The 22840-nt window shown below is 47.9% G+C and overlaps 1 protein-coding gene across 1 annotated transcript; it reads right to left on the minus strand.

Moving 5' to 3' along the window:
* Window positions 1-14771: 14771 nt before the first annotated feature.
* LOC121433935 (NUT family member 2-like) lies at window positions 14772-21999 on the minus strand. The gene is made up of 7 exons (XM_041632618.1): window positions 21942-21999; window positions 19327-20032; window positions 18286-18414; window positions 17136-17296; window positions 16406-16698; window positions 15947-16063; window positions 14772-15527 (listed from the first exon to the last, which is right to left on the minus strand). The coding sequence occupies exons 1-7, from the start codon at window positions 21997-21999 to the stop codon at window positions 14772-14774; spliced, it is 2220 nt and encodes a 739-aa protein (XP_041488552.1).
* Window positions 22000-22840: the final 841 nt, after the last annotated feature.

Genomic DNA, 22840 nt, shown 5'->3' on the forward strand with positions numbered 1-22840 from the left:
GTGTGGTGGAGAGATAGCTGTGAAGGATGTATCTGTCATGCTGTGCTGTCCGTGTGATTGGTGGTGGCAGTCACAGTACTGTGATATTTCTTTAACAGGCAATGAGATGTGCTGAGTCTTCATTGATGTCCATCTCCCTGAGAATCATTTGGCAGTCAAGTTGCTGCTGACTCTGCTGTGGGATAGTTGTGGGCTAGAATACCCTCCTCGGAATGTCACAATCAAAAGTCGACAGATCGCGCGTTCCTACTGCTGCGTGCCCCTTTCATGTTGAGTAAGTACTACTAGGTATTAGATTAGGTAGGTTAACTATCTAAATAGCTGTGAACCAACATGTCTCTATTAAAGACTGAGACCTGGAAGGACCCCTTATACTGAGTAGAGTGTATGTAGGGTTGTTGGCTTGTGTACATGTCACAGAACACATTCAGAAGTGAAAGAACAATTCTGTAGAGTTGGTTCATTCCTTCCACATTTACGTGGATTCCATGATTATCACTTGCCTCCAACACTTTACCTGAGAAGCTGTCTTGCCTGACCCCTCACCACTTTTAAAGGCCCGCTGACTCTCATTATGTTACACTGGGGACCAAACCTTAATATCCATTTGTAGGAGGGAATAAAAGACCACCATATCATTTCTTGAAAATCACGGAATCATCTCAGTTGTGGAGTGAGGGCAATAAAGCAACAAATCAGGCATGGCAGGTGCCGGAGAGACCATGTTAGGAAGAGATGGGTAAATCATGTGGGTGGTGAGGGGACTTCAGATAGGTGAGCCTGAAGTCTTGGCTGAGAGGGTGAGTTTTGCAGAAGATGGACTTTGAGATGAATTTGTAGAAAATGTGGTACATTTACACAATGGAGTCCTACACAGCAGAGAAAAATAACATCTTGACATTTTCAGGCAAATGTATGGAGCTAGAAAATATCATTTTGAGTGAGGTAACCCGGACCCAGAAAGACAGTTATCATATGTACTCACTATAAGTAGTTTTTAAACATAAAGCAAAGAAGACTACCTACAAATCACAATCCCAGAGAACCTAGACAACAATGAGGACCCTAAGAAAGACATACATGGATCTAATCTACAAGGGAAGTAGAAAAAGATAAGACCTTCTGAGTAAATTGGGAGCATGGGGACCTTGGGAGAGGGTTAAAGGGGAGAGGAGAGGCAGGGAGGGGAGCAGAGAAAAATGTAGAATTCAATAAAAATCAATAATATATATAATATATAATAATAAAATAAAACTACTTTTATAAGAGCACAAAATCTGACTTGTAAAATTCGGGTAGAGTTGCATAGTGCTATCTGCCGCTGCTTCTCCTAGCGCAGTGGCTCTCAACCTTCCGAATGCTGCACCTCTTTATTATAGTTATTTTGTTGCTACCCCATAACTAATTTTTCTACTTCTATGAATCATAATGCAAATATCTTTGTTTTCCAATGGTCATAGGTGACATCTGTGAAAGGGTTGTTCAACCCAAAGGGGTCACAACCCACAGGTTGAGAAATCACTGTTCAAGACTCAGCATTTGCTCATATGGCCCCGACTTGTCCTTCCTCTGAGAATTCTGGATGCTGGCAGACTTGCTTGTACAGCTGTCTTTGCCCCTGTGGGAAGCTAAATCATGCATGTGCGCTTCTTCCAGGTGAAGTGGAAGATCTGGCTTCAAGGGACCAAAGTTTGGAGTAACTCCATGGACAGACAACCCACTGCCCACTCGGAAAGGTAAGCTGGAACAGCACTGACCTCCATTGTGGTGTTTCTGGAATACAGGCTGACTGCTTTGCCTTTGACTCTGGAAGTTGTACCTGTCTGACTCTTAGAGAGTAGGGTGATATGGCCTGGGCCATCCCGTTATTGGGCAGGTGAGATGCTGGAATTCTGTTTCTTGCCCGGGACAATGCCCACCCCTAGCATTCTTTAAAGCACATATTTGAGAGTCAGAATTGCCTGTGTACCAGACCAAGGTTACACCGTTCTCACCTGCATTTCTAAAGTCACGTGTCCTTAGCTCAGTCTTCCTAGTCAGATGCTTGCTAGCACAGCACTTGACATTCTGTGGACGGTTTCCTTAGGAACCACTTGACATAGTTCTTGCCACATTTGACTTTGAGTGACCTGGACAGGCCCTTGCCCTTCTCTCCTTCCTTCTTCCCTGTTTTTGCACTTCTCAAACCCCATTTCCCTGAGTGGAATCATTCATTTTCTCAGGACTTCTCTTACCACATAAGTACCGCTTTCCACCACAGGGCTCAGCAAAGCCACCAGAGCCCCAGCCTAGTCCCGAGAGCCCTGCCGCATCAACCTCTTTCCACCCTCCGGTAAACACAGTCTTTTCTGGCCTGGTGACTGGGCATGGAACAGTCTTTCTTATCCCTCATTCTGTCAGTAATGCCTGTCCCTTCTTTGTCTTCTTCCAGTTCCTGATAGTTATGGGGACCTCAGCCTGTGATAGCCAGTGTCCTTCAGGGCTTCCATGAGCTAGTCTGGCAGAAACTGAATCATCTCATACCGCTTCAGGCATTGTAGTCTTTGTCCTGAGGCTGATGTATGACTCAGTTCTCTGCTTCTGGTACTCAGAATGGTTCCTTCCACCTCATGTCTAGCCTCGGGGGCCAGGCCATGAGAGGCTTTGGAGGCTTAGAAGGCCTTCCCAACCCAAGCAGTTCAGAGACAGAACACTCCCTGCTCATCATGGCTCTCTGCTCTGCTCCATTTCTGAGTCTCACAGTGGCAAAGGGTCAGCTGGGTGTGTGGGTTTGTGAGAGAGCATGTTTCTAGACTGGGAGAGGCCCAGCTTTGATTCCTGGTGCTGCGAAAGAAGAAAAAAGAAGAATCCCACGGGGGGAGGGAGAAGGTACGGGGGGGGGAGAAAAGATAAAGTATTTTAAGAAATGAGGCTCATAAATTTCCTGTTAGAAAGAAGAGCTGTCGCCTGGGAACCATGGTATGTGTGTGGGAGGATGAGGCAGGAGGATTGCTTGTGTCTGGGAATTCAAGACCAGTTTGGGCAGAATGTCACCCACCAAACCTCAGCCTGGAATGTGGACCAGGGTGTAGGTCAAAGGGCAGGATGTACACACAAGGCTTGCACTTGATGGCCAACATCAGAGAAGAGGTGACAAAACTATCTTCCTATTAGTCACAGGATGCTCTAGTCCAGGACACTCCTCTAGACGTGCTTTGCCTATGCTTAGTATGTTCCCTGAGCTGCACCCTCACCCTTTCCTGGTCTCTCATCCACCAGATTTCTGCCGTGAGATCAGGACAGCATCTTGACTACTGTTGCCTGGCTGGGACCCACACCGTGCCACACCTAGCACACAGCATGCATCCCCACAGGTATGGGTACTGAGTCGACATCTCTCATACCTTTTAGATAGTTCCTCGAGACCCAGTCTGTAGCCATTTCTCATGGGGATTCTGGAAAGACACTGGGACAGAAAAAGAGCTCAGGGATGGGTAGCTGTGAGAAGAAGTGTCATAGACTGTGAGTACAGTTTAGAGAGAGGGGACATTGTCACTCACAGGACAACTGAAGGACGGGTAGCTGTGAGAAAAGTGTCAGAGACTGTGAGTACAGTTTAGAGAGGGGACATCGTCACTCACAGAACAACTGGAGGAGACTCCACATTTCTACTCCGATATTTTTTATCCATTAGGACAGAGAACATTTTTGCAAGAAGGTGAAAGGTTTCCTCAGCATTTGGGGGCTTTTACTCCAAGAGAAGCTTGTTGGGTGTGATGTGCCCTAAATTTGCCATGAATGTATCATAGCTTTTCTATTAATTATTGTTTTTTTTTAATTTAGTTCACAAACATCCAGCTGCCAGGGAGAAGCTTGAAGTCTGTCAGGCAGAGCCAACAAGGACACAGTGTCCTGCCAGGAGGGAGCCTGGAGAACACAGAGGACAGTAGGTAACCTGGACACCTCTGTCCTCTCCAAGTGTGGAAATTGGTCCTTGCAGGGAAAGAAGCCTGGCACTTGAGCAGCATCGTTGGTCTGTCGCTGACTGTGAGGACCTTGTTTGCAGCCGTGTGGCTGTGGCTGGGGACCATTTGTTAACATCAGACTCTCTTCTCACAGGTTTTAAACAAAGGCATAGGGAAGCCATTACAAAAGAGGTGGGGTGGGGGTGGGGGCCATGCTTATATCCCTCGAAGACATGTTTCGAGGAATGAAGAGACCAGGTGTGAAAACTGGAAGGGACACTAACTGTGTCATTGTATATTAATTCAGTGTTTTCTGGCATATCATAACTGCTCCTACTTCTAGTGAGTGATGTGAATACAGCTCATTAGTGGCTTTTGAATGTGAAATCTAGTAGAAGTGATTGCTCATGCCCGAACAGTTCCCTGTGAGCTTTGTGCCCTAGAGAGGGCAGCATGAGCCCCAGTGTCCACTGTGGTACTGTTAGGCATGAGGTGAGACAGGACCCTTCCAGGGCATATCAAGGCACCTTTGACGTGTCCCTTCTCTTGCTTTCAGTTTCATTATTACGGTACAAATTGTCCATGCCCACAGACGTTTCTGTCCATCGCTTGAGCATGAACTCTGTGACCTAAACTTGAGCAAGCTCAGGAATGTAATGTATTCTTCCCTGAGCATGCTTAGGCATGCTGTGAACTTCTTCAATGAGCGTGCTCAGAAGTGCAGTGACCCTCTTCACTGAGGATGCGCAGCAGTGCAGTGTCCTCCTTTCCAGACCTACACATCTTGTAATAAGTCTGAAGTTCCCTGAATGGAGTCCCTTTGCTTTCTTTGAGAAGGCCATTGCTTTTCAGATGCCACCTTGTTCTTCCAGCCCACTGCAAGTAGTCATTCTTTCTCCTCTCTTTATATCGCAACTTTGACTTTGCTTCCACCAATTTGAGAGCTTTGGTGCTTAATCCAGGGCCCTTGTAGCTACCAGGGCTCTTGTAGCTGTATCCAGCAGCAGCAGCAGCAGCAGCAGCAGCAGCAGTAGTAGTAGTAGCAGCAGCAACAACAACAACAACAACACAACTGTGATTTTTACATTTGTTCAGAATCAGATCCCAAGTGCAACCTAACCTGGCTGTGGCTCCCTCCATCAGAGCAAACAAGAAAGAGCTGTCCCATCTGGAGGATCTCAAGTTCCTCATTTCACGATAACAATCACCTGGGACTGTTGCAGGGCTAGTTGATGCTCCTCAGATGGTGAGCACCGTACATCCTTCTCCTGCCTCTGCTGAGACATTATCTGCTCAGGAAGATTTTCTGAGACATTTGCAAGGGAAAAGAGGCCTGGGTGACCTTTTTACACAAGGAAAACTAAACAGGGACCAAGTGGGGTGGTGTTCAATAGTCAGCCTCCCCAACTGTGTGGTAGCTCCTTAAGGGATATCCCTGGAGCCCACAGACCTCGGGAGCCTGATGGAGAAGAAATTGTTCTGTCTTATAGAATGGGCTCCTGGACTGAGTTCCAGAGCCCCAGGAAATCACACATTAGTGTCTTCATTGAGAAGGCCAGGATGGCTTTCTGGGCATCACTACCATGACTTGTCAGTGCAGGCATCCATGTCAAGGAACCCCTGGCTACCTGGTACAAGATGTGGATAAGCAGCTACAAAAGAAGAAGGACATTCCAGGCACATGGACAAGCTGGCCCCCAAACCCTGCATTCCTCAGGCTACGGCCTACAGCCCCTACAGAGAACAGCCAAGTTTGTTCCTGGTGTTGAGAAACTAAAGGGGCAGGTATAGCTCTTAGCTCTTTCCTTTGTGTCCCCTGGGTAGACACCAGAAGGACTTGCCTCAGTCTTCAACTTGGTCTGTGTGGCCCTGGTACCATCCTGACAATAGACTCGGGCAGCATCTAGCCAGAAACAGCTCAGTAGCAGCAGTGCTTGTACCAGGACTCTCTTCCCTCCTACACTCGACCTCTCCACACTTGTGCAACAGATGTGTGGTGAAGACACTAAAAACATGCTTCCACACGGACCCAGCCTGTGGCCACACCAGCAACTGTGGCTAAAAGGCCTGACTCAGCAGTCACACAGTACTCTGACCAAATGTGTTCTGTCCTTCAGCATCTGTGAGTCTGTCTAGCTCCCCCGCTCTATGAAGTGGCCTCTACTGGGTCTTTTCCATTTTACCTCTTCAAAGCGGAGACACATGGATAAGTCTCTATTAGTGACTCTTGACACAGTCAGGGCTTAGCACTGAGTAGTTCAACTGACTCCTCCTTCAGAACCTGTGATCCTTTGTCAGCCCCTCCTCCTCCCTCTCCAGCCTCTGGTTGCATCTTCTGCTGTCTGCGTCTGGCTCAACTTTCTCAGGTTCCTACATATGAGTGATGCTGCGGGATCGGTCCTTCTAAGGTAACAGATATCAAGTTGCATTCCCCATAACAAGTTAGGATGCTTTATTTGCAAAGGGCGTTCAAGAAGCAAAGATAAAATACAGAAGTGCATCCATCTTGGCAGCTATGCCTACCAGGTTTCCTGTGGTGCCCCACGGCCCTCTCCCTTCATTGTAGCCTCTTAACTTTGGGATTCCTGACTCCTGCTTGGGGTTGACAGGCGGCAGTGTTGTGTTCTCAGTAATTCACAGTTTGACTCCTCACCTGATTTTAGCTTCTAGATCTTGCATTTGTTGGTCTTGAAAGCTGAAGTGTGACACGGGTCTGACTCCTGGTGATGTCCTAGGATGCTATGCCTATGGTGTTCACATTTGTCTCTGTGGTTGTCACCATGACATGACTCTAGGGAGGATGGGTAGCACAGGATATCATGCTGACTTCACTGGTGCCGAAAATACTAATGCCTCAGTTGGCACCCACAGCACCATCCAGTGAGAATGGTATGCAAGGGCTACAGTCAGCAGAACATGGGTGCCCCGTGAGCTGGTCTATAGTTGTCTGGTATCCGGGATTGACACTGAGTAGGTACACAGTAATGTTTACGATTTTTTTTTGAGTGGCTAAATAGGATATCACTTTGTGGTCATGATCATCTGGAGCATCCCTGAGGGTTGGTGCTTAGTATGGTAAGCTCCCTGTTAGCATTGCACTATACAGAGGCTCTGCATGTGATTGACAAGTCTGTTATCATATCTGCCCACTAATACCTCTAAGGTTCTATAGCAAAGGGCGCCACAGGCCTGCTCAGCCTCTTCCCAGACATGACTTTTGTGGCCAGTCTGAAATCACAGAGTTTGGCCCCTCCTCAGCTACAAGAATGTTCTTCAGTTAAATGTTTTTGTGTGCTATTTTGCTTTGAACGGATAGTGAATTGCCAGCACAGAAAATGGGAACTGTCTCTTCCTCATGTGTACAGCCCAAGGCCTCTATGAGGCTCACTAGAGCTCTTCTTGCCACATGTCTCATGATGACAAATAATGTTTGATGATATATCAATTCTGTGGAAAAGTTTGATGATGTTTGGGTGGTGTAGTGTTTTTATATGGTCTACTTCAGTGATGTTGGAGGCACTGTTTTTGCTCTTGGTGAGCTCAGATCTTCAAAACTACTTGAATGTTCTATGCAGGCATGGCATGGCCAGCTGCATCTCTGTGAATGTTCCTTAGCCTAGGTTACTAATATGCTGTGATGATGTCTTTATTAGAGGGGCTAGACATTAGGTCCTGCTCCATTGCTCCCACCTTAATTTCTGGGAAGTGGCACCACCCACAGTGCTACATTTAAAAAAAATTAATAGTAAGTAGATTCACCTCTAGACTTACAAGCTCCCTAGCCTCATGTTCTTAACCAGATATACAGTATCAAGTATGAATTTATTCCTGTGTAACAGGCTTTGAATATAATAAGAAAGTGGTTGGTTATCTTCCTAATATCTATGCCACTACCACACCCATTTCCCTATATTGTCAACTTGGTCACTATGATAGCTCCTTGGGTTTATAGCTGGGTAGAACTTTTTATGACTTTCTTTCCATTTGGTTTGCTTCTCTTGCTATGATAAAACACAGATGAAAAGCAACTTCCCTATTTCATCTCATCGTCCATTATCAGGAGACGCTAAGGCAGGAACTTAGGGCAGAAACTGAAGCAGAGACCATGGAGAAATACTGCCTACTGACTTGCCCCCAAGCTCAAGATGAGTTGCCTTTCTTATCTAGCGCAGGCCTACTTGGTAGCCTTCAGATAGTGCACATGGTGGGATGGATACCATCAACACCATTGAACAATTGAGAAATGACCAGAGGCCAATCTGTTTGAGGCCTTTCCCAGGTGACTCAGGTTTGTGTCGCGTTGGCAGCAGAGGCCAACGATGACACTCTCAGCAGCCCCATTGCAGCTCTCAACACTGTGAAAGCCAGCCGTCCGGGAGGGAGCTTCCAGTTCAGTACCAGCTTGACTTCTTCAGATTCTGTGGCCAAGTGTGTGATGTCTTCAGCAGTGAGGGTCTTACTATCAAGGTTTTGGGCCACCAAGAACCGTAGTAATAACCTGTATTGTTTGGGGACATCTTTGGGACCCCTTGACTGACAATTTTAGGGGAGGTATCCAAAACCTGGCACTGGGTGAGCTTTTTGTTTGGCAACTTCTGGCTTCTGAAAGAAGCATTATTCTCCATGTGGAGTAAGTTCATTTAAACTGGTGTGTGTGTGTGTGTGTGTGTGTGTGTGTGTGCGTGTGCGTGCGTGTGTGTGTAATTTAGGAAGCTATATGGCTCTTTTAATATCCTTAGTGTTATCTTCCCTCCAAACCTCCCTTATCCTTCCTCCTCTTTCTGCTTAAACCTCCTCTAGCTAGCTCCCACCCCCACCATTATGATTCTGCTAAATGGATAGAATATCAGATGGCCTTCTAAAGCCCTTTCTCTACCCAGGTCAGCTCTCCGTCCTCAGAACAAGTGTCAGTGGAGTGGCTACGAACAAGACATCTGTGTCACACCCACTCCCACCACGGCTCAGGGAACATTGCGGAAGAGGAGGCGGGAAGATTGTAAGAGCCAGAGGTCAGGGAGAATGGGGTGTCTCCAGAACATGACAAGAATCACTGTACTCCAGCAGCTCTGGTTGCCTGCAGAGTCCCAACAAGATCAAGCCAATCAGCATTTCAGCATGGGTAGGGGAGGGGCAAGCAGCCCTCAGCCCCTGCTGAGGTGCTCCTGACAGCTGATGACTGGTTGGGGAGGCAGAGTCGATTTTCTTTAGGGATGTGGGCCATGGTAGGTGGCCTTACACTCATATAAGAGCACCACTTGCTGGACAGGAAGTTGGCAGGAGGACTTGTGTGGTGGATTCAGGAGGAAATGGAGGGGGGAAGGGAGTAAATATGACAGGAAAACAATGTTTGCATGTATTAAATCCCCCCAATAAATTTTTTAAAAAATTGAAAACAGGTCTAAGAGAGAAGTTTATAGCTATAAATTCCAACATCAAAAAATACTAAAAACTTAATGATAACTTGAAGAGAGACAAGAAACCCCCCCAACAAGGGATGACAAAAGCCAACAAAGGTCAGAGGTGGAAATGCCAGCATGAGAGGATCAAAGAAACCAAGAGCTGGCTATTGGAAAGGATGAGCAAAATTAATAAACCTTATCCAAAGTAACTAAGACTGTAAGACACAAATTAGTAAAATCAGAGATAGAAGGAGGTGACATTTTCACAGATACAACTAAAACCCCAAATTTACTTGGGAACATTCAGGGTTAAAGTGGGTTCGCCAAGGAGTTCTAGGGTAACTCCACATACACATACTGATAGACAGCATAGCATCTTTGCAGAATCACAGCTAGAGTCTCATAGTTAGCCATAAAAACAATGAAATTTTGTCATTTTCAGAAAAATACGTGGAACTGGAGTTGATGTTATGTGTAACAAGCCAGTTCCCCAGAAGCACAGAAAAGTTGATGGGACTAAACATAAAAGCATGGGGAAGTGGGGGCATTAGTCACGCGAGAAAGACCTAATCAGAGCAGATGGGAATGACCCGCATGCAGGATCTGCATGTGTGGAAATGTTACAGTGAATTTCCTTATTCTGTACATTCAGTAGCAACTACATTTTTTTAATAGGAAAAGGAAACCAAAGTAAGAAATAACAAATATTTTTTAAAAGATAAATGGGAAATATTAATGGATACAAATGAAAATGAGCACAAATCAAACCCAAAACAAAAATTAGTTAAATAAAAATTTGTAAGTTAACCCCTCTGGGTGAGAATAAGACCACTACCATAATTTTGATTCAAATTTGAAGCAAACTTTAATTAAATACTGGCCAGGATGATGGACACTGGCAAGTCCATTCTGGGGTTCCCGGAAAGTGGTCACCAGTCAGTTAGCCAGGTGATTATAAAAGCTAACCCACAGGCTACATACTTTCCACCTTTGTCTGGTTGGGGGCAAGAATACATCCCGATGTTCTTCCTGCCTCCCTGGGATCAAGCGCATCTGGTGCATTCGGGGCACCGAATTTCTTTTAGGGAAGTGCAAATATACTTATTACCATATATGAACAACAACCTCTAGCATCTCAGGACGGATCTGTCCTTGGGCAAGCATCCTACAGGTTAGAGGCCATTTTTGTTCCGTGGATCTCTTAGGCACAGTATTTAAAATTTAAAGCATATCTTTGGCTCTCACAAAACCTGAATATGAAACTCATGAGCCAAAATCACCAAACTAGGAAACAAACTTATTGTGTTGAGGTCAAAAGAGGTCGGCAATGTCCATTTCTAGAGATCAATAACTTCCAACTTCTTCCAGTTCCAGTGTTGAAATCCAACCACTTTCCAGCTGTCCAACACCTTTGCAGCAATGTAAGCACAAAAACCGCCGCCCAGACAGCACCTCCATGGGCAGGTGCTGATAACCCCTCACAGTTGCCCTTTGGAAGATCACAGCGAGGAACACTCCAGTCACAGCTGGGTACAACCCAAAGTAGTTTTCCCTCGCTTTCTGTCCCTGGAGATTTTATTAATTCCTTTTCACAGAGATGTAACCAAATGTCTGACAAGAAGCAACTGAAGGCAGGAAGGGTTCATTTTGGACCAAGATTTCAGGAAAAGGCATGGTGGTTGTCTGGTCCATGAGACTGTTCTTCAATGACAGGTTCCTGATAGAGAGTGGACCAAGGGATGAGAAAGAGAACGTAAGAAAGCGGGCACTGGGGAGGTCTTGCATAAGCAATGTCTTACACCAAGTTAAGTTAAGCACAGTATCTGAAACTACCTGGCTTCTTTACATGACTGGCAGTTACATAGGGTCTGTAGCTATGGCTTCTTTCCATGACTGGCAGTTATGTAGGGTCTGTAGTTACGGCTTCTTTACATGACAGATAGCCTTTTTAAATGGTGTCCTCCTTTACCGTTCCACCATTATGAACAGATTATGCATTTTACTGATTGTCTTAAAACCATTTTTTTTATTGATTCAATCTTTTAACTTTAAATTTGTTGCTTCTACTCCTATTTTCTTTGTTCTGCTTCCTGGTTTATCATGTTGTATTTTTCCAATTTCACTGCATGAACACTTTAATTTTTTTCTTTCTAAGGCAGACATTAACCACCACTTATTTCCCTATTATCAATGATTTATCTGGCTCACAGTCATTCAGTTCTAATTCTTCATTTTCCTTGAGTTTACCTTTTAATTCGTGCACTATTTAGAAGCATACATTTTAATTCCCACATTTTGCAAATTTTAAAAGTCTTAGAATGTTCTCCCCATTCATGACTTTACATATTGAAGCTTACATATTGTGCTGTGCAGCAGAATATGAATGCTTTCTGATACTCTGTACGTCTCTGAATACCACTAGAGCAACAGGTACTGGTTCCCCCTGCTTTGCACTTTTAGAACAACCAGAAGAGAAAGTCTTATATCCATGACTCCATATGCCAGAGGCCTGCTTTCTGGAGGCACTCACAGAGACTGAAGGGGGAAGTTTGTGGATGCTCAGTGTACAGTGAATTCTGAGACAGCACCCAGGGATCCAAGAACACTAGCATCAGTACCCAGCCAGAGCAGTAGAACGAAAACAAGGGAGATGTTCCAGCACGTTCTTGGAATGACAGCACCACACCCAGTGTAATGTGCTGTGCTGGTTAGTGTTTTGTCAAACTGATGCAAGGCATCTGGGAAGAGGAACCTGAGCCGAGAAGATGCCTCCATCCGATTGGCCTGTAGGCAAGTCTGGAGACATTTTCCTGATTAACGATAGATGTGGGAGGGCTCAGACCACTGTGGGCTGGGCTATCTCTGGGAAGGTGGTTTGCATGAAAGGAAGGCTGAGCTAGCAATGAAGGACAAGGCAGTCAGCAGCATTCCTCTCAAGCCTGTGCTTCGATTTCTGCCTCCGGTTTCCTGTCTTGAGCTCCTGCCCTGACTTCCCTGCATAATGAAATATAATCCATAGGATGGAATAAACCCTTTCCTCCCCAAGATGCCTTTGTTCACGGTGTTTATCACGGGAGTAGAAAGGTGACTAAAACTCTTGACTCGTGTGTTTTCTGACTCTGGGGTTCTCCTTCAGCACATGATGAAGAACTGGCATGCAGGATTGGACCAGTGGGCTAAAAGGAGAGACTAACTCTTCTTGATTCATTCCTCTTCTTGTCCTTATTGGGATTTTATTCCTGTCCTCATGAGGGAGAGGTCACTGTTGTTAAGTGTCAGATTTCATCCTCATGTGCTTTTAAAACACATGTGTGTGTGAGAACATGACTGTTGGGGCAAATAAAGACCAAAGACACACCAAGGAAGGACTATGGCATGAAGGGTGGATGAGAATCAGAAATGAACCACTGATGAGTGCTGTCTTAACCACTGTAAATAGTTAATTTAATGATTAAATGATGCCAAAGTTCACAGGTTTGTGCAAAAAGCATCTTCTGTGATGTCACAGCTGAGGATTCAGAAAATGACTCAGAGTCTTGGCACAGAGCCAATACAAGTTGAGGCTTAAGAAAACCCCATGAGGGGGCTGGAGAGATGGCTCAGTGGTTAAGAGCATCGCCTGCTCTTCCAAAGGTCCTGAGTTCAATTCCCAGCAACCACATGGTGGCTCACAACCATCTGTAATGAGGTCTGGTGCCCTCTTCTGGCCTGGAGACATACACGCAAAACAGAATATTGTATACATAATAAATAAATATTTAAAAAAAAAAAAGAAAACCCCATGAACTAGCCCAGGGCCTACACCAAGTCATCTCCTACATTAGCCTCCTCTGAGCCCCATTTCTGATGTAGCCAAGGGTTGACTTATATGTGAACACATCCAGGCTAGCTGATGGGGCAGCCTGGCTAGGAGTCCATGAACAAGGGCCTCTTGCATCCCTCCCAGTGCACCTAGGCCTGAATAACTTCCTTCATCTGTGAATTAGAATGTGAAGCTACAGTCTTGGCTTAGAGGCATAGGCCCATAATCTCAGCCACAAGATAGTGGTGGCATTTCAATGCATTGAATTCAAGGCCTACTAGCACAACTTAGGAAGACCCTGCCTCAAAAAGCAAAAGAATCTGGGGATATAGTTTGGAAGTGTAATGCTGGCCTAGCATACAGAGGTCTTCTGTTCAATTCCCAATAAAGAAAACAAATGAATGGATCTACAAAAGAGAGTCCACAGGAACAGGCTTCTCCTGTCCAGGGCATGCCCTTTCAGAGAGCATCGCATTTGCAACATGTAAGATGGGAGCTGGCTAATGGCCCCTCCAAATGTCAGGCCTTTCCCCCAAACTACCCACTCAAGAAGGCCCTGGCTAGCTGAGGGCTAGATTGATCTTGCCAGCCATGTCTTTAGGGGAGCAGCAAGTACTGCGAAAGAAAAAATGCAATCACAGGCTAATTCTAGAAACTGGGTAATGGTCCACAGGGATGAAGACTGGGAAGGCTTTTGAGCACACAGATAATAATAACATGTTCTTACAAGCAGAGAGACTTTATGAGGAGTGAGAACCCCAGGGGCTGTTAGTCTGCATTCTCCTAGGATCCGTGGATAAATCTGGAAGACCTGGGCCTGCCCCTATGCACCCCCCCCCCCCCCCCAGCACGGCATCTCCAGGTTTTCCCTCATGATCTCCTTCCACAGAGCAACACAGGTGTCAGAATGAAAGTAACAGCCTGTGGAAATTTGAAAGGAAATGGCCTCCAAAGGGAGTGGCATATTAGGAGGTATGGCCTTGTTGGAGGAAGTATGTCACTGTGGAGGTGGGCTTTGAGGTCTCATATATACACACTCAGGCCACACCCAGTGAGACAGTTCACTTCCTGTTGCCTGCAGATCAAGATATAAAACTCTCAACTCCTTCTCCAGCACCACGTTTGCCTCCATGCCACCATGTTCCGCCATGACGATAATGGATTGGACCTCTGAACTGCAAGCGAGCCAATTAATTCTTTTCCTGTAGAAGAGTTGCTGCGGTCATGGTGTCTCTTCACAGCAGTAGAAACCCTAAGACACAGCCACAGCCCTAACACCATTTTCAACAAAACTACTTTTATTCACCATAGCTTACAAACTTCTAAAGTGATAATTCCCTCCCACTCCTTGCCCCACCCCTCAGTCCTGCCTTTACTGCCCAGCGCCTCTAACCTTCTAGTGCTACCCTTTGCACCAGCTAGATCAGTCCTGAGTGAGCAGGAGCTGGATTCTTTTCTATTGCTTCCTTTTCGTGGGGTTACCCTTTGCACCAGCTAGATCAGTCCTGAGTGAGCAGGAGCTGGATTCTTTTCTATTGCTTCCTTTTCGTGGGGGGAGGTCAGGGGCTGCAGGGTAGAGGCCGAGTGAAACCTCTGCTGGCTTTGAAGGGTCACCACACAGGTGGCTCAGTGCCGGTTCTTCCTCTTCCTCTTCCGGGTGCCTAGTGACTCGTGCTTCCTCTTCTGAGCCTGCAATGGTTGAGCTAGCTCGAGGGCTGAGAGTGCCCCTTCAAACACCCCGTGACCAGGCCCTGGGTCGGATCTTTTAGCCATGGGAGTCAAGCCTCCAATGAGAGCTCGCTTCTTTGACTTGGCAATTAGAGATGGATCTGGGCTGAAGCCCCTTATCTTTGGAGATGAGGGTTCGGGGATACTGTCCGAGTCAGAGAAATCTGCATAGGGGAACAAGTGGCTAGCCAGTTTCCATGGCACCAGGTTGTACTGGGAGCAGAGGAGGAAGGACAGACTGTGGAGCTCTTCTTTGTCATCGGTGGTTCTGCCCAGGGACTCATGGAGCTCCTCAGTGGCAGGAACTTCTCTGAGGTTCACTCCACTTCTGGACCCTGGGCTTTGGGGGTAGGCATCTTTATCACAGGTAGTAACGGTGGATCTGATGTCTACCGGTGAGGGTAAACATTGGCTACCTGGGAGGACGGAAGGCCTAGGCCCCCATATTTTTGCATTGGTGTCTTCAGGACACTGTTGGTCTAAGAAAGCCATTTGTGAGGAATCTTTTTGTGCACTGGCCTCTCTTTGGGTACCATGGCCATCTTTCTCTGCACCTTGGCTGACAGACAGTTCAGAAGCATTGGCAAGTATCTGAGAGGCATCTTGGTTCAGAGGTGTCGCCTTCCAGCCTTTCTTCTTCAAAGTCTCCAGCAGCTGCAGGAGGAAGTGAGCACATGAGACCCAGGCCAGACTGGAAGGATTAGAGGGTGGCACATTTGGGTGCAGGTGGCCAAGGGGAGAGTCAGGGACTGCGGGTCTGCTGGCTGTCATGCCACGCTCCTTGCAGCTGTGCACTTCACCCCACCCCTACCCTCGTGTTCATACCTGCATCCCCTTCTGCCCTGACTTCCTGTATGTCAGGGTGAGTCAAGGTCACATGATTCTTATGAACAGGGTCCTCTCTTTCCCTGTCCACTTGGTTCCCTCAGCATCCCACTCTCTTTGGGGTCCTCCCTTCCCTGCTCATGTTTGCCTAGTGTCTCTCTGTATCCTGCCTGCCTGGTAGCTGCTTGCCTCTTGCCTACTTCCTGCTGCTTCCCCTTTGTCCTTAGTGCTCACCCTTCCCTGCCTACCTGCTTAACAGTGACCTCTTCCTCATACTCCAGCACCTTCATGAGAGCCAGTATGTCCATCTCTGGTTTGGAGGATAGGATTTCTGCCACAAATTGGGGGTTTATTATGGCCTCCACCTATAAACGGAAGGGAAAGGACTTGAGTGCCTGGAGGCGGGGTATCTGCAAGCCAAAGGGACCTCTGTCTTGCCCTGTGTTGCTACCAAGTCGTGATGACAACCAACATTTACACACACACACACACACACACACACACACACACACACACGAGAGAGAGAGAGACAGAGACAGAGAGAGACAGAGAGAGACAGGGACAGAGAGAGACAGAGAGGGAGAGACAGAGGCACACAGAGAGACAGACAGACAGACAGACAGACATAGAGAGAGCTCTGAAGACAGGGAAGCAGGCTCAGTTACAAGGACTGGGAAACCCATACTAGGGCTCCAGATGCAACTCACTTGCTCAACGAAGTGTTTCTGGGAACATAGCTCGTCAATGTAGCTCAGGAGTCCTGCATCTGAGTGCAAGTCATCCTTCTGCTCTGGCCCACTGCTCTCCTCCTCCTCCTTTTCAATGGGCTCTCTCGTGAGCGGCTGTGGGAGCCTCTCCAGCCAGTCCATGATGTCCATGTACTCCTGCACTGCCTCAGGTGGAATTTCTACGGGTGCCTCGGTCTTGCTTAATTGCCTGTCTCTGGGTCCTGGGAGATGGACCGGGTCAGCTCTGGGGACAGTCTTCATGGAGCTGCACACTAGGAGATAGGAGAGCATGATGATCCATGAGTGGGGTTTAGTTTCACCCAAGCCAAGCCATGCAGAGCAGAGCTCAGTGGAACTGCAATGGCGTAGGGGAAGCCAACACAGTGTTCCCTAAAGATCTCTGAGAAGGGACGGTGCAAAGGGTAATATGTCTAGGACTGTCATATGGGAGAGTATTTGGAGCCCCCAGTGTTTCAGGTACTCTTCATACTCAGCGTCCAGGTCCTGATCATACGGGGTTTGGGTCCTTAGGGAGACGAGGACAGAGAGGAGCAATGATCATGACCAGTTCAATGATTACCCAATTCAAGACTAAGGGCTGCAAGGGACCCCAGGCTACATAGCAAATGTAGCAACCTACATGTGGAGCAAAAGTCTATTTTGACTGATCTGACCTCAGCATAGAGACCTAAAGCTACGTGAGCCCTACCTGGTTCCTCAACCACCTCGGGAGCTGATGGCCTTGGTGGATCTTGCCTTGCTGTGGTTGTAAGAAATTGACACTGGACATTTCTCATTATTTCCAGCCTTGAGGCCTCCATCTCCAGCCTTGCATTCTCCATCTCTTCTGCACTCTCGAATTCTGAGAACCTAGGGATAAAGGAGGCCAGGGCCCAGCACAGGAGATTACTAAAGGTGGTCATTTACGCAAGGTCTTGGGATGGTCTGGTACACTTCCATGAAGTTGCTGGTCTTGGAACATAACCACAGCTCTGGGGCACACTATAGCCCTTGGTATTTGTAGGGAATCAAGTCAGTCCGAGATGGCCCAAGCAGGGCTTTCAGGTGTCTTCTCCTTAAGGCCTGTCCTGACCTTGCCTAGAGCCACAGAGGAGAGCTGATTGGGAAGTGGGCCGTGGATATGACTTATGGGGTACATCAGGATCCTGGACCAGATCCAGAGATGCTGACATTGAGACTGGGAGAGCTGGAGTGACCTGGGAGGCAGGCGCCCAGGAGATGTCAGGAGAAAGTAGAAGGAAAGCTGAGAGGTGTGACTGCTTCCCTCTGAGAGCTGTTTGTTGGCTTGTGTGCACAACAGCATCACGTGGAGCAGAGGTAGAAAGACTGTCCTCAGAGTGTGTAAGAGGCCTCCGTTCTCTCTGCCTTCTTCTATTTATATCCACCCCAGATATATAAGGCTACAGCCGAGGCCACTCTCTTGAGACACAGTGGTCTCTGCTGTTTGAAAAGCAGTGTCAATGCTAGGCATTTGGCCTAAGACTGGGGAGTGTGTTTGCTTTGCATAACCCACAGTGCTGGAGGAGACCTTACAGGGCTGGGCTGGGCCACTTTTCCTACTCTGACCCTCAAAAGAAAAGTGGGAATAGACTTATGATGTCAGAATTCATGGGACCGTAAGATAGCCCATCATTCCAGGACGTGAGGATAACATTCTCGACGAGGGGCCCAAGTGTTAGGTAATCCTCCTGCCAGGGCATGGGTAACAAACTTACCAGACCCAGCTGTAGCCCCCCCCCCCTCGCCACCACATACCCTCCTCAAGGCTTCAGAATCAACAGACCCACCCACGTTTAACAGCTCCCCACATACTCTGCTTCAAGATTCCCTTGACTCACTTTTCGGCCATCTCAAAGAAGATCATCCGGTCATAGTTGCTTGTACACTGCCATTCCTGCAGACCCCTCCACAGGCCCTCCTCCACAGTCATGGTGGGCTTTCTCCGGGCCAGGGACCGAAGCACCGGACTGTAATTCATTAGAACCACATAACCTGGTCATTGGCTTGCACTCCAGACCCCGCAACCCAGCCCAAGATAGATTCTATAGCCTAATGGCACTATAAGGTCAGCTTCCAGGAATGCCTAACCCTGCGACAAACATCAACACAAAGATCTACGTATGCTCCCCTGGCTGCCCTGTGCACTCTGTGTGTGTGGAGGAATGAATGGGGGTTAGGCTCCCAACATGGAAGTACAGGCGACAAAGTCAAAGAGAAAATCATTAGAAATGGGACCTTGGGTGGCGGTAGCCAGGTTTAGGTTATGATGTGGGACTCCCAGGATTGGACAGTGCTCTTTTTGGAAGGGAGAAGAGATCCTCCCGCCTCCAAATTTTCTTTTAGTCCTGTGAGACAACCATGAACAATATCAGAACTGGCTCTTCAAGGTCCTGTCTGAAGACAGTGTCCAGAACTGTGAAAATACAGTGTCTGTGGTTTGAGTCGTCTAGTCTGCCTGGCCATGTTGCCGAGCTGATGGCCGAGATGCCCAGAATGGCCTGGAACCCTGGGTTAATGACTGGGGCCATGATGCAGATAACTGCTGAGGATCAAAATGGAGCAAGGAGACCAAAGATTTCCCCCGGACGGGTGGAGAGCCTTCCTGGCCCAAGGGAATTTCCCCAGAACAATGGGTTGGGGAGAAATGTCTAGGTCTTTCTGGAATCTGGCTCTCTTCCCTTATCCCAGTTGTGGTGTGCTGTGGGCACTAAACACTGAGGTCAGTGGTAGAAGATAAAAGTTAAGGAGAAGGGCTACCACGTGGGGCGAAAGGTCTAAATCCAAGCCCTAGACCTGGGGCTGACTCCAGGAGGGTGTAGTTTTCTGGGGTGGCCCTAGCTCCTCCAGCACCTTCCTCATCCAGGCACCATGACACTCACATGAGGAAGCAGGAGAAAGCCGCCACGTCAGGAGTCTGGGACAGGTGCCGTTGCACCAGAGTCTTGAGAAGCTGCCAGCGCCGGAAGTTCCCATAGACACTGTCTGGTTTGGACAAGTATTCTGGGGAGTTGGATTGGACGTTGGCTGGGCCACTCTGCCCATATGCTCCTTTTGGAGGTGGTGCTGAGTTCACTGGGGACCTGACAGAAACCAGCTGGACAACTGGCTGTGTGGTGGGAGGGTGAGGACCCAGGACCCACGTTCCATCTTGAGACTGAACAGCCGAAGCAATTGGAGTATTTATGAAGGTGTTTGCAGCAGGCGTTGACATGAAGAGGGAAGCAGGGTGCCCCATACTCCCACCTTGGGCCCCAGGGACATTACAGTTGAGGGGCACCTGAGTGAGGACAATATTGGCATTGTGCACAGGCTGGACAGGCCTGACTGGTGCCCCAACTTGTACAATGTTCAGAGGTACCACTGTTCCCAGGGCAGTGCTTCCATCTTCTGCCACCAAAGACATCCCAGGCAAGGTAGATAGCACTAGAGGGTTCCTGGGAGAGATGCCTACAGTCATGAGAGGTGCTGGGGGCTCCCAGAATAACTGGGGTGCTGGTTGGGGCGCAGGTGGGAGAACAGGCAGGGTAGCAAATGTAGGCATGGAGGCAACGGGGTTCACAGTCATGTTCTGTCCCAGCGAAGTTGCTGTGAAGATAAAGGAGACAGTGGATGAAGGGGGAAGGGGCACAGGTGGGGGACCCCCTGGTCCTGGTAGTCAGTGGAAATCAGGGGAGGTCATGGGGAGAGGATTGCACTGTTTGCAGATGTTCCCAAGGGAATTCCCTGCTGGGTTCATCTAGCCAAGCACAGTTCCAGCAGGGATCTTCCTTCCGTTCAGCAAGATTCCCTGATTGCTGTCTGTGGAGAGGAGCCCTTAGCTTTCCCACCTCTGAGAGGCTCTTCAGGAATCCCTGGCAGAAAACTCGTCAGTGTCTAGCTCTCTTCCCAGAGATGGACCAGTTTGACTTGGTCTGGACCACCATCCAAGTAATGATGCTCACAGGAAACAAGGCACCGTCAATGAGGGCCAGTTTCTAGAAGGGCCTCTGTGAAGGCTTCAAATATTTTGACCTCATCCCTGTCTGAGGGTTCCTTCCACATTCTGAAACCTCCCTCTCTTTCTAGTCCAGCACAACAAACCAAAACACCTCTATACAATCTTCCATGCCAGCACCCTGGAATCCTGGAGGTGATGCTATAGCGTGTCCTACCCATGTTGCCGCTCCCTCTCCTAATGTCTCCCCCAGGAAACAGCAATGGGGTAGATTCTGGCAGCCCCACACTGCCCTGACAGTCATTGGTTCCCACCATGGTTGGGAGCAGTTCCCACAGCACCGGTGTGTAAGACAGCCGTGTAATTAATTCCCTGACACTTGCCCTTGCTATCCCGGCAGTGGCTGTGGAAGGCTGTAAAAGGTCAGGGAACAGTGACTAAGGGGTTTGTCAGGAGGCTTCTGGGGTTTCCCGCAGCCACTGACATCGTCACAATTGGTCATGAAATGAAAACCACATGTGGTCGTTTTCTTGCGAGCACCGACCAACATAAAAGAACGACTACTAGGTGGCATGCGGGGTGGGGGGGGATTAGGGGAGGGTGGGACGATACAGTCATGAGCCAGATGTCAAGTGGGGTGCAGTTACTGGAACGCCTGAGAGCCCCCTCAAAGAGAGCCAAGTCCAAAAGGCCTGCACATGAGACCAGGACACACATTCTAGCTCTGTTTAACAGTTACACAGAGGGTGTTCCAAGACAAGCGCTTCTGTCTAAAGTCTCTAGGAAAGGATCCAACCACCAACGCCAACAGCCTTCCACATCCCTTCGTGTGAAAGCAGTGACAGGGAAGAGAGGCTTCCGGTTACAGTTACATGATGGGCTAACGGAACTGCACCTCTAAACTGATATTTTTTAAAAAAATATATCTAAATATTTAGTGTAATCACCCATTTCTTTGTTGACACTTCCTAACTGCTTAGGAGGAATCAAAGACATCAACTGCCTGACGGAGTAGAAGCCTTCCCTCAATGGGAAGGTGTGAGGGACTCTGGGCTGCCAGAGGATGAAATAACTCTCCATCCCCATAGAGAGGACCCCACTGAGCTGTTTCCTGCCTAGTCTGCACTGTCCTCCTTAGGTCTAGGGTGGCCCAGTTAAATTCCTGGGATCCATAATTTCACATCGCAGGTTCCATCCAGAAGCTGAGAGAAGTGACCCAGAGCTCAGGCCTTGCCCATGAACCCTCCTTGGACCACCACAGTGAACCATCCCACCACACCTATGACTTGTGCTTAGGAGACCTGCCTGCCACACAGGAAGAACCCATGTAGGACCTCTCGCTGTGTCTCCTGCTGCAGTGTGTCTCCTACAATTTAGTTCCACCAAGGGCTCTGTTCAATCTGCCATGAGTTTTGTCAGCTTCTGAGGTGATGTCCTTGCAGAAGTCCAGATCTGTCTCCTATCCCCTCCCTCCCTTGGTCTAGTCAGTCACTGCTAGTATCAAATTTAAATTGCCCATGGCAGGGAGGCAGGTCCCATACCCTCATCCTTCAGGCTTACCTTCTGAAGCTATTCCTACAGGTGTGGACAGTAACCATGCCTGTCTGATAGGATCCATGGTGAGAAAATTCAGATAAATCACACCGAGTCACCAAGATGTGGCAGATGCTCAAGAGAGCCAGCCACAACTGAGCAAAGTTTGAAAGGAAACAGCTCCAGAATGTGGCATTGAACATTCCGCAGTGGGGGAGGGGCAGAGAGTAAACAGGGCGGAGGGGGGGGGGAACATTCCGGGAGGGGTTGTGGCAGGTGCCTAAGAACCTTGGGGTCATTCAAATGATGCATCCTTGTTGGAGGTGACTGCACATACCTGGTGTTTGCCTCTAGGTAGGTTTCAAATGATGTCTTATACTCATAGCACACGGGGTCACCAATGCCTTCTTCCTTCTTTTCTTCTTCAGTAGACCTTGTTTTATTCCCTTCATCCCGAGTCATACACTCCTCCTACAGAGGGTAGGAACTTGAACATTTTTTTATCATGTTTACACTCACTCAACGAAAATAGAGGGTCTAAGCAACAGAGCAGGACATATTTGAAAATACGACCTTGGGAAATCCATGAATCTTTTTGCCATGTCCATACCATTCTTTACAAAGCAGTCCTTGTGTGTCCAGCTAGTGCAGTGCTGGGATGTCTGCACCCTCTGGCATGGGAATCTCTCTCACCTTCCCCTTCTGCTAGAAGCCCCAGCCCAACAAGGCTTAACTCAGTATATGTAGTCCACAGGACTCAACATGGAAGTCACTTCTCTTTGGATCAGTGGTATTGAGTCCTTTTATTGCAAGCAGACATTTGACAATTAAAAATCTGTTCTCTAACTAAAAAAATAATGGGTAGGCTTCTGTGACAATTGGCCCTCCTGAGCCACTCAAAGGGAACAGGGTTAAATGTGAGCTAC

This window comes from Microtus oregoni, unplaced genomic scaffold (genome assembly GCF_018167655.1).
Source record: "Microtus oregoni isolate MIOR12 unplaced genomic scaffold, Mior012 000042F_ref0000377, whole genome shotgun sequence".
NCBI lineage: Eukaryota > Metazoa > Chordata > Mammalia > Rodentia > Cricetidae > Microtus > Microtus oregoni.

Bases quoted from the DNA above. Each gene is read 5' to 3' on its own strand.
- LOC121433935 (XM_041632618.1), bottom strand. From the start codon at position 21,999: ATGGATCCTATCAGACAGGCATGGTTACTGTCCACACCTGTAGGAATA. The intron at 20,033-21,941 runs GTAAGCCTGAAG...TTATCTTCACAG, and splicing joins TGTAGGAATAGCTTCAGAAG to CAACTTCGCTGGGACAGAAC. The intron at 15,528-15,946 runs GTAGGCAGGGAA...TTCCTCCTGCAG, and splicing joins AAGAGGTCACTGTTAAGCAG to CTGCTGGAGACTTTGAAGAA.